Source organism: Carassius carassius, chromosome 18, assembly GCF_963082965.1.
Source record: "Carassius carassius chromosome 18, fCarCar2.1, whole genome shotgun sequence".
Lineage (NCBI taxonomy): Eukaryota > Metazoa > Chordata > Actinopteri > Cypriniformes > Cyprinidae > Carassius > Carassius carassius.
In genome coordinates this window covers 16918602-16930969 of record NC_081772.1, presented here as the reverse complement: position 1 = coordinate 16930969, position 12368 = coordinate 16918602, and the positions used below count along the sequence as shown (strand labels likewise).

The window sequence follows — 12368 nt, the reverse complement described above, 5'->3', positions numbered from 1 at the left end:
TAAGTTCAGCTTTCAGGCCAGTGCCAATAAATGAGCGCCGGTCTAAATCTTAGTGTGGAAAACACATTGTGTTTCCTCCATGCCAAGAGTCACAGCTCAACATGCTGTCCATATGGGTGCAGTCTGTGAAGTGATGAAGGATGGATACTTATATCGCTTGACTTGATATAAAACTCTTTGGTTGTGCACCATACAATCATATCAAAATAATATTTCTGTCAAAAGACAAGCTTAACTTTGTGATATTTCATCAGCCAGCTTTGGCTAATGTGCTTTGGCAGTTTGGAACATTGCGTCCAAATCTGCTTTGATTGGGAAATGCTGCCCTGCAGAGATGCAGTTTTTAATGCCAGAGTTTGTCCTGCGATTCTAGTTTGGGGTGTATGGAATCTCAGCAACAGCAACAGCGTTTTTTTTTTTTTTAAGCATGCATAAAATGTCCCTAAAGCATGACAGGCACCACCGAAATGGAAAATACACCTTCTTCTGTAAAAACCCTAGTCACTGCAACAACAATAATAAAAAAAAAAGTGTCCAGCAGAAACATTCTGTGCTTGGCATTTATTTAGCGCTTTTCTGGATTTCTGATGTTTTTATGCAGGCATATATTGAAGAGACCAGTGTGGGGTTTAAGTTAACAAAAAGAAAAAGGGACTGTCCCAGGCTTCCATCACTCCAGAATTTAAAATGTCTGGAAGATACGAGCTGTAGCAGCTTTTTAGCTCATGATCTATAGTACAAGGCCCTAGAGTCCCAAGTTATTACCCACTGACCTGCTTCTTTTGTCTTGTACTGAATGAACTGCTTCATAGAAATTGTTGTTCTGCCTACCTTCAAAGCAAGAAAACAGCGGTCAAAGTCTTCAGTTTTGCTCTCTTGGTAATAATTTATCAGAGAAATAAAGAAACTGCCTCCTCTTCTTCAGCTTGGCCCCAGGAAATATTAAGCCTGCTCTTTAAATAAAATCCATCTTTACTTAATTGACCTCTCAGGGCCGATTGTTTTAACAATCATTTGAGTTTCGCCACACAGTTGAATGATCTCTTACACCTTCTTTAGAGATCCACGGCCATATTTGTACAACTGTGCCTGGTAAAAAAATTATACAAAAGGATAAGAGCAGGAAAGCTCATGCTGTGGGGTCTGAATGGTGGCCGACAACTCCCTCTGCTGAATGTCAGAGGAAACTGAACAGTTTTTTTCCCTCCACTGTACCACCTCAGAAACTGATAATCAAATCAGTCTGTTGTATGTCACTCCTTGTGCCACATTGCCATTGAGATGGGCTCTTTATAACCCATGTGATGTGGCCATACGGAGCCTGTGTGGGTAAACAGAGCCTGACACAATTGGCCTTTAAGCCATGAATCATTCCCTAGCAAACTGAGTCAAGTCATTTCAACTTTAATGGAGCTCGTGCTTATGAGAACTGCACAAAATTCTGCATCGTTATTGATCAAGTCTGGAGTATTCTGTGCTAACGGAAGCTGAACTGAAAAAATTAAAAATAAATAACGCGGTGTTGAGCTAAGATATGTAATGCTTTCTTGTTATAAAGAGCTATTTTTGAGTTGATCGTTTAAAGTACTGAAATGATGCTGTTTCTAAACTGGTGTCTTCAATCACATTTGAACTGTAAGTATAGCCATTGTTTGTACTGTTAAGTGTGTTTGACATATAGCCTGTTTTTTTCATCAAGAAAAGCGATGGCAGTTGGGAAAAAGTTAATTCCCTCATTCTGATGTGAAATGAGTTGATCCAGGTGTGATTTGGCCTTCTGCTCCAGGCAAAGCCCACTTTTTTTCTCAGCAGTTGCTAATAATTAATTGAATGGAAAGAACAGTTTTGTATTAACACTGAGCATGAGCACAATCTCTGAATTTGAAAGAGGGGAACACTTCCAGTGACACAGTGACATTAGTTTGCCTTTTATTTTGTGAGATTAAAAAGCATGTAATTACAAAGCCAAAGGTAAACATGGCAAAATACAACAGACAAATATAAATATATGTGTTACCATTTAAAAGTGTTTTATCTATTAAATACATCAAATATTTTATGTGCATAATATTTGCGAGCATTATTATTTGGTTAAATAAAAACAGTAAAAATATTTTATTAGAAAACATTTAAATTAAAAAGAACTGTTTTCTGTTCAAATTTAATTTATTCCTGTAATAGCAAAACTAAATTTTTAGCAGCTGTTACTTTATTCTTAAGTGTCATGTGATCCTACAGTCCTTCAGAAATCAGAAATATATTATATTATATTATATTATATTATTAAAATAATAATAATAATAATTATTATTATTATTATCAATCTCTGTTGTTAAATATGTATTTGTACATGGTATTATGTCTGTTATGTGGAAACGGGTTCTGTGTACAAAAGCAGGTGAGCTTGAGAAAAAAATAATGTTCCAAGAAGAGAACGTAAACGTTTTTTGTGATGTCAGATGTTACTGTATTTACACTATTTTTTTCTGCTTTTTCTAACCTCTAGCTAAAACCACTATTATCTTAATCCTTTTTGTGTTTATATGTGACTGTAAAAACACAGGTTGATTTAGAAAGCAATTTTCACATGTAGTGATTTAAAGCCTGGAGATCAACAAAAACAAGAAATTGTGAGACATGAGCATTGATGGACTATGAGATAATTACAGACATGTTTTAATCCATCACATCGTGGTCGGAAAAATACTACCCATGAATTATGGAAATAGATCATGGTATTAACTTGGATAAGAATAGATGTAGCCATAGGCTGTAGGTGACCTGGCAATACCACGACACAAACATCGCCACAGTATCTTTCTCATGCTGTGTGCTCATTCATATTAATATTAGTATTAATGTTGATAGATGGTCATTGAATTCTGTTCCATGATGTATCGATGTGGGTAGCAAATTTTGTCAGTGAGAAAAGCTAGCTATTGAAGACATAGTGTTGCTGTAGCAAACTTTTTACTGTTCTGTTAAACTTTCTATGCATCGAAGGATCCAGAAAAAATGTAGCATGGTTTCCAACTGTGCAACTGTTTTCAATGTAGATAATAATGAAAAGCAAATCTGCATATTCGAATGATTTCTGAAGGATCACATGACGCTGAAGACCGGTGTAATGACCTTTGCCATCACAGGAATAAATTACAATGTGAAATATAATTTTTATTTTACATTGTTACTGTTTTGTATTTCTGATTAAATAATTAGCCTCCGTGAGCATAATAGATTTTTAAAAACATTAACAAAATTCTTACTGACACTAAACTTTTGGAAAATAGTGCATAGTGTTTTTTTAAATAAAAGAAATTCATGGAAGACCATTATTTTGGGGGGAAAAAGGGAATTAATAGTGTAATTCTTAAACTTGAAATATTTAGGTTTCTAGGTTGCTAATTAAATGTCAGCCAATGTAACTTTTGACGTGTAATAGTTAACAAGTTGGCAGAATTGATGAATGTATTTAACTCCAACTGATATGCCTGATTGCCCCTAGTCCTTACATAACCTTAATGACTGACCCAGCTTCAACCTGAAACACAGTGCGAGTGCACTTGTATGGCTTTCGCTTAGGACAGCCCAGAGTCAAAACAGACTGCTGGCTTTTTAGGAAATGGAAGGATTGCTGTATTGCCACAGACAATAGAAGATTTGAATTTCAAGGGGAACTTTTGCACAGCATGAACCAGGTTGTTAATGGTGTTCTGCTTCAGGTTTATGTGAGTCATCTTACACGGCTTCTCTTTATTTCAGAACTATGTTCATGTACTGTGCTGCCTTGAATTGACCTCAGCTCTGCTTTATTGCTCTAAATGGCAGTCTATCACCACAGTTGCCATCTGAGTGCTTTAGTGCCTTTAATCTTCGCTGCACGACAGTTCTGCTCTGCTGCCATGGTGACACCCTGGCAACATCCGCAGTGAGGGACAACTTGCTCTTATCTTCCAGAATGCAGAGTGACAAAGTTGGATTCTGGGATGCGTTTCTTGCACAGGCCTGTTTTAGACCCTTTCGGCTAAAAGCGTCATCATTCCTCTTCTCAATGAGCTCAGCAGGCCTACGCTAAGATTAGGGCTCCTGTTATAATTAAGCTCCGAGTGTTTACTTTGCCACGGGTCATTTCACACTCCGCTCTCCCTACAATGAGCCCTGCAGATACACAGTTGTGTCTGTTTCTCAAGTCTGCGGTGTCATTTATGGCTGTAGATTTAAACCAGTCATCTTTGAATCCTTGTTTGTGTGCATATATTTCATTTTTGGTCTGACTGCCCCTCCTTTTTTTTTTTCTCTACCTCTCTCTCTCACTCTCACTCTCTCCCCCTCTCTCTCTCTCTCTCTCTCTCTCTCTCTCTCTCTCTCTCTCTCTCTCTCTCCATGTGTAGGTGGGAAACCCTCGCGTGGAGCTCACTCTCTCAGAGCTGCAGGAGATGGCCACTCGTCAGCAGCAGCAAATTGAGGCCCAGCAACAGATGCTTGTCGCAAAGGTAACACGCTCAGATGTGTCCTTTGATGGGTGTCTTTTTCATGATCATTGTTTTCATCTGTGTGGGGACTAGACACAAGTATTTCCTTCAGTTAGAATTTGCTGCTGAATCAAAGATTGGTGATAAATAATTCACTGACTTTGAAATGGCATGGTTTCTGTTTAGATTTTATTGCTATTATGGATGTTTTCCATGCCTATTCGTTTTGACTATGTGGTGGCATTTACCAGAAACTGGCAGATAAATGTAACTTTTTAATTTCATTGTTCAGTGGTCTACATTTATCATGGATAGAACTGAACTTGCAGTTGTGCAATGGTGAACGGTAGGATCATATCTTTGGAAAAAGGCTCTTGAGTACCATGTGTAATTGTACGCATTTGGCTTTATTTTTCAGATAGAAAAGTTGGTTTATTTATTATTATTATTATTATTATTATTACTATTAGAAAATGTTGCAAAATCATTTTCACTGGTGGTCTCAGGCTTTTATACTCCACTGTTTTGTCCATTTTTTTTTTTTTTTTGGCATGATGTACCTAACATTGTGGATGTTGAGCATCATTTTCTTTAGCCTCTAAGCCGACGATCATTGCATGGTAGCATTTACCCAAAATTGGCAAATAATTTTGAGTTTTTTTATTTAACAATCTACATTTGTCCTTGCTAGAACCAAGGGTTGTATCTTTAGGAAATGCGCTTGAGTACCATAAATGTTGTTTTTCAGATAGCATGCTTCTTTTTGCTGTTAAAATGGTTTACGGTAAGTTTAAGCCTGCAGGCAACTGAAGATGCGGAAGGGTCTTCCATTGGTCATTCTGTGAACGTGACTCTAGGTGTTATAAAAACAATTGATTTAAGTCATATTGCAATTTCTGGGTGTTTACTCATAATTGCACCTGAGAAAAACACTCATTTTCTTATTTCTTACAGTTTACTTTACCTAGCCCAATGTAAATTACCTTTATGTGGGAAAAATAAAACACTTCAGCATTGCAAGGAAACTGCACTATTTGTTCATATGTTATGCAAATAACTGTAATTAAGTCATTTTCTGAGAAAAAAAAAAGTTGGGTATTAATGGGTTTAGTATCCCTGTAATTATTCAAAACACAGCTGCTTGTTGGGTGACCTCCAACTTTGTTTACGAAGCAGCTTAAGCTCTTTATTATCATTGTGCAGTGTTGTTATTAGTGGTTTAAAGTTACTGACCTCATTTTTGTTTTCCTCAGCGCCATTTATAGGTCATTACAGCATGTTGTTCTGACCATTATAGGGGTGTTAGTCACGGGAACCACAGGCTGAGCCGGGAAGCTGAATGAAACCAAAATTTGCCAATTATGTAGCAGACAACTCTGACATGCTTTGTATGCCATGAAAGGCATTTTCCATGCATACTAGCTTTGTTTCTGTCTTCAACAAAGTGTGGAATCTAGAAGTGGCTACACTTACAGACTGTTCCAGGATCAGACCCAACGAGAACACTGATCTCTGAGTTATTTGGATTGATATTGCTGTGATTCAGTGTGCTCTGATGACTCTAAGCCTCCAGTCATTGAAAGTCCACCATGTGCTATTTTTAGTTTTATCACTAACTCGGACACTGTTTCCATTTCACTGCATCTGTTTGTGTTCCCTGAAGATAGAGAAAGAAATGATTTAAAAGAAGAGACTAATTGCTTTTATTTTCACTTAGTTACTCAATAAGTCAGCACTGGAAGCAGCATCTTTTCCCAAAGGTAATATGGTTGTTCTAAATAGCAAATGCCTCAATGCCTGACATTTGACAGTAAATCACTAGGTTGTGTATCTTGTTTAAGGTCTGTATTTCAGCTAAAAGACAGGATTGTTTCATGTTGTCCTGAACACACTTTGCTCTGTTTGGGGTACTGCACATGCTCTAGGCTTAAACAGGTCGTGCTTCATATAATGGCACTGCTCCTAAAGGCCCTTTATACATAAGCCCAGTAGGATGAACTGGGAATCTGGTGGCAATGACTTTACCCCCCCCCCCCCCCCCCCATATATGTGTGTATGTGTATATATATATAGACATTAAATGCAAAAACGTTTTCCTTCGTTAATGGAGACAACGCATGTGTAAAATGAAAAGTGTCATAAAGAAACAGCCTTTCTAAAATGTTCCAGCATACTTTATTCTACTTTTCCTTTGCTCTGTGCAGGTGTAGAGATTTTATTTTTTTTGCTTGTGGACGATCATTCAACATTTGCAAGCGTGTTCATGTGATCATCTGATCTGCTTATCTAATGCTTACATTTTTCAAGATTGCTGCTGGTTTTGAAAACAGAACAAACAAAACTCCATTGACTAGCCTCTTTGGATCCCTACGGTTGAAAATACATGTACCATAGAAACACTGTCTTACCATAATGTTGGGAATTTGCCAAAAAGGAGGTTTTTTGTGTTTCGAAAGTTTGATGGACAAAAAGTGGCGAATGACAACAAGGCTTAGTGGTCCAGTAGATACTTGAAATGTCCCTGACAATTTACTGTTATTGTTTTATTTGTTTTCCCAAGTTCCTATTGCATGCTCATGTATGTATTCTGTCTGTAGGAGCAACGGTTGCGCTATTTGAAGCAGCAGGAGCGACGGCAGCAGCAGGCTGTGTCTGAGACCGAGAAACTACAGAGGTTAAAGGAGAGGGTGGAGAGTCAGGAAACCAAACTCAAGAAGATTCGTGCCATGAGGGGCCAAGTGGATTACAGCAAAGTCATCAATGGCAACCTGTGTATGTACAGTACTTGTTTGACCACAGACTTCTGCATTCATCCAAGTACGAACACCATCGCTAACTGCTGGCGATTGTGATGCCACTTTTTTGCATGGCTGTATTAAGCCAGATTGCTTCATGTAAGCTGTTGCGTGAGAGGGCACTGAGCTTCCAACTGCAACTGTGATCACATGCACACATAAAAACACATGCCATAAGGTCAGAATTTGGACTGTGCCAGTTTGTAAATTGTAATGATCTCACATAATGCCAAATTTTCCCACACACGCAACTCCAGATGGGATTGTCCTTTCTGCTGGAGATGAGTCTTTTTAGGAGTTTAAAATTATATTTTTGTAGATTGTTATCAGCACTTTAACCTTTTCCTTCAGTTTTAACCCTCAGCTGGGTGGTTTGCTCGTGTTGTGCAAGCATTTAGGATATATTGTATTGTTGAAAAACTGTGAGAACAATAAAAGTCGATTTTACTGAATAGAATAGATCTGTTCAGCCTGCTAGTTTCGCATTTTGCAATAGCTCCTATACAACATGTGCATGACATTAAATTTTTATTGAACATTAAATAATAATCCTATAGTAATGGAGAAAGTATGTCGCCTCATGTATGCCTGTGTTTGCACGCAAGTTTGCATGCGTGTTACTCTGCTGTGGTCTGTTAGCCTCAGAGATCGAGCACATCAGCGGGCTGTTCCAGGAGAAGCAGGCAGAGCTGCAAGCAGCCGTCTTGAGGGTGGATCAGCTCAGCCAGCAACTGGAGGACCTGAGGAGAGGCAAACTAAACGGCCTGCAGACCCTCGGGGGTCACGTCACCGGCACCGCTGCCCTGGAGCTCCGCAAACTCTACCAGGAGTTACAGGTACGAGAACACACTCGAATTAAGTTTGCGTTGTTTCACGAATTGTTATGATTTTTGACCATAAAAGAACACTGACCACCTTTAATAATGCAGTTTTTTTAATATGTTGTATATTGCAACAAAATTTGCTGGTTTTGATAATCGGGCACTTTCCACAAATAGGGTGTGAAAATGTATTTCTGCTTTTATTACAGTTATTTGTATATCAATCCACAGTTGTTGAGTTTATGACATTAGTTGTATAGAAACATGGAATCTGCCATATCCATCGATCATATTCTGTGTATGTCCCTGTCATTTCTATCAGTGATAATAATGGTCATTACTTTGCTGTTTTTTTTCCCAATCAGATACGCAATAAGCTGAATCAGGAGCAGAATAGTAAACTTCAGCAGCAGAAAGAGCTGTTGAATAAGAGAAACATGGAGGTAACACTGATGGACAAGCGTATCAATGAGCTCAGAGATCGACTGTACAAGAGAAAAGCTGAGGCACGTCAAAAAGAAAATCTTCCAGTAAGGCCAGGAGTGTGCATCACTCATGCTTCTGAGTTTAATTTATTTAGCGATCTTGTTCAGAAACCATTCTGACATCTAGAGACCAAATCTGGAGCTTGTGAAAGATTTCGAATTTCAACCAAGCTAAATACTTTTTTTCCCTTTTCCCCTTCCTGCAGCTGAATAGAATAAATGGTCCTCCCTCTCCGCAGCCGGCTTCAGGAAACACTGGCCGTGTGGCAGCTGTGGGACCCTACATCCAGGTCCCGGTGCCAGGCAGACAGGAGGGTTATGTAGTGCCCCCTGAACCTCTCAAACCTCAGTCACTGGGTGTAAACACCCCAGCCAACCCTGCCCGCTCCAAATCAGGTCAGTCCTTAAACACCAACATCTGCATGATAACTTCAAACCTTTATTTGGAATGAAATGGTGCCAAAAAAAGGGTACCATTTTTGTCTGTGTATTTGAATAGTACATTGTGAATCAGCACACAATATGAACTCTTTATCCGCATGGGATTGAAAATGATCACTGCTTTGGTCAGTTTTGATCAGTGGTAGTTTTTGATCAATGAAGTGTTTTCAATAATGATGCAACAATATCTTAGAGCATTTGACCACCTAAAAGTAATAAGCATCAGTTATTTGACAGACACCACTCATAAAACAATAATTATGTATATCTACTTCACTGCCTTCATTTGCCTCAAACAAAACACTTTTTGGAGGATCAGGGGCTGGATTCACAAAACATTCTTAAGAAGAAATTTCTTCTAATTTTTTAACTTTAGAAAAAAGTTAAGAATATTTTGTATTCCCAAATATTCTTATCTTTTTTCTTAAGATTATTCTTAAGACAAAACCTAAGAAGAATTCAAATTCTTGAAAAGAATCTTCTTAAAAATCATCGTAAATAACTTCTTAAATTTAGGACAGCCCCAGACTTGTCTTAAATCCTAAACCATAATAATTATTGATGATTAATGAATTAATGAATTGTTATATTTAAGCATTGCAACAACAGCTACATATAATACATAGGACGACTAGGGATGTGCACGAGTTTTCTGAAGGGACAGCGATAACTGTTCATGTAAACATGATCGCTCATGATTAGCCTGTGTGTGACGCTGCTTTTTTTTTCTCCAAAACTCATTAGCAACTCTAAAACCATTCAGATAGGGAGCTTTAAATGAACGCCGTTAATTTGAGCTTATAAATACATCATCTTTGGCAGTATTCAGCACATATGAATGCGCAGGACGCATTTGCTGTAGAAGCGCAGACTCACATACTGGAATAGTTCACTCAGACGAGAGCGCAAAAACACGGCACAAAAATGAATGAAACCTTTCGCTGCAGCTTGAGACAGGCTATTTTAAAAGTAACTGTTCAAAAACAGGCTGCATTAAAAACCGTGAAGCTGAGCGCCAGTCAAAGTTGCAATGAAAATATACAGTCTGTGGTGCATGCTTATTATGATTATAAGGGTAATCTACCGGAAGCGCAAGAAGACAATCGTTTGAGTTTAGCAGTGCGTAATGTATTCATTCAGATAACAGCTGTTATTTTCTTCTTAAGAAAAAAGTTTAGATGTTCTTAAGAATATATTTGAGAACTTCTTAAGAATTGTTCAAGAATTGCACTTAAGAACATTCTTATGAACTTTGTTCAATTTATCTGAAGAAATGTCTCATTTATTTCTTAAGAAGGTTTTCGTGAATCCGGCCCCTGATGATCTTTCGAACTTTGACAAATTCAACAACCAGTTATTGCTAAAATAATTTTTTTCATCTACTGGTCCCATGTCAACATGACTTGTTTTGTGATGGACTGTGTAGCAGCCAGTAGATCAGTTTGAAAGCGTGATTTGTGACTAAAGCCTAAAGTGTACTTAAGCTTTGACCTTAACACCTAGTGTATGCATACAGCCCAACACATACCCTTTCAAAGTATACTCCATTTGATAGCTTGGAAAAACATAGGCACTCGACACATGCACACTAGTGAGTTTCATCTTTGTCCTTTGTCTGCCCTTTGTCTCTCTAGAAGTATTGCCTGAGAAAATGTCTTTGTACTCTGCTGTTGTCCTGATTCTTTAGTTTCTGTTTCGACTGTGAAACGACGGCCAGGGCTAGTGTTGCCACCTTGTGGACCAAACGATATTTACATCATATGCTCTCCCTGGTGTATGATTTAAAACCAAAGTATTCTTTGGACTAAATAAGGCTGAAACTAGCTCTAACATTAAGTTCTACAGCATTCCTGTAGCTCAAACAGTAGGGAATGCTGCTAGCAATGCCGAGGTCATGGTTTTGATTCCCAGGGAATCTATAACCTAATTAAATATATAGCTAGAAAGAAAGCTGCTTGGGATAAAAGCATACGCTGAATGTGTAAATGTAAATAAAGTGGTTTGGTACTTCTTTTAGAGACCCCACAGCATGTATCCGATCACTTCCTTCCTTTAGTTCCCTCTCTTCAATTACTGTTTGTTTATGAAGTTGATTTTTCATTTCTTCACTTCTAACCTCTTGTGTCGTTTCTGCTCTGTGTTGTGCATATGTTTATGTGAGTGTTTCTCTTTTCTCTTTGGTTTCCCTGTACTTTGATCTTGTGGGATTTGTGGGGAGATTAGATGGATTGAGAAAGCCTCCTGTCCTGTGGAAGGTCTCTGATTTAGACATCATAGTGGACCAGATTGCTCCGCCCCCTCCAGAGTCCTGCCCAGGCCCTGGGGCTCCACCCCCAGTCACCTGCTCTGCGGCAGGGTCGGACGGCGCTTCTCGTGAGTGGGAAGGTGTCTGATAGAGGGCAGGAAGAATGGCCTATGAACCTTATTCAGTGTAGTTAGCAGGATCAAAGCAGTCGACCAAGTCTTAGAGACTTGTTACACACAAACCAAGTATTTGGACAAACCGAATACTATTTTTTTTTTTATAAATTTTACTCCATTGTTAAGCTTAGAAAAGGGACTACTGTTCAGAATTTTGGTTTGGTAAGATTTTATAAAGATACTTAAAAAATAAAAATGTAATAAAATTTGAATGCTTACCCATGTGGCAAACAACAAAACAAAAGTAATATTGTAAAATATTCAACATTTATATAACCGTTTTCTATTAATTTTTTTTTTTCCAAATGTAATTTATTTCTGTGGCAAAGCTGAATTTTCAGCAGCCATTACTCCAGTCTTACATGATCCTTCAGAAATCATTCTAAAATGCTGGTATGGTGCTCAAGAAATATTATTATTAACTTATAATATTTGTAATATTTTTGTGGAAATCATACTTTTTCCAGGTTTCATTGATGAATTTAAAGTACAAAAGAACAGCATATATTTGAAATGAAAATCTTTTGTGATATTATAAACGTCTTTACTGTCCCTTTTTCAGTGTAATATATGCTTGCTGAATTAATATGAATTTCTTAAAAAAAAAAAAAATTAAAAAAAAACTTTGAATTAATTTGAGAATTTAATTTTTTCCATTACACTACTGCTCAGCTTTCCACTGATCTCAGATTTTGGACTCCACTGTATCTCAATTTCAGATCCACTTTTAAAAACTGCAGAGGTGCAATTTTCCAGACAAAACATGGCAACAACACATTGTTGTTTTTCACAAGTTTTTCATGAGCATCAGTACCTTAATGATATACTAGATCCCTCTGTCTGCTCAATTAAATTTGCCCTTGTTTATTTGCTCTTTACTGCAATTTAGTATGGGTCGAAAGCTGCTAATCCTGTCTTTTGGGAGTATGTGTG

General features: G+C 37.8%; 1 protein-coding gene across 3 annotated transcripts in view; it reads left to right on the top strand.

The window, feature by feature from the left end:
- LOC132092559 (apoptosis-stimulating of p53 protein 1-like) overlaps nt 1-12368 on the top strand; it is a 52035-nt gene that overhangs the window by 33045 nt on the left and 6622 nt on the right. The window contains exons 6-11 of one of the 3 annotated variants that reach the window (XM_059498839.1): nt 4392-4493; nt 7070-7244; nt 7907-8103; nt 8454-8594; nt 8780-8969; nt 11238-11387. In XM_059498839.1, coding sequence (XP_059354822.1) covers nt 4392-4493; nt 7070-7244; nt 7907-8103; nt 8454-8594; nt 8780-8969; nt 11238-11387 — 955 coding nt within the window. Of the gene's footprint in view, nt 1-4391; nt 4494-7069; nt 7245-7906; nt 8104-8453; nt 8619-8779; nt 8970-11237; nt 11388-12368 lie in introns of all 3 variants that reach the window. The other 2 variants (XM_059498838.1, XM_059498840.1) reach the window with 2 other exon arrangements.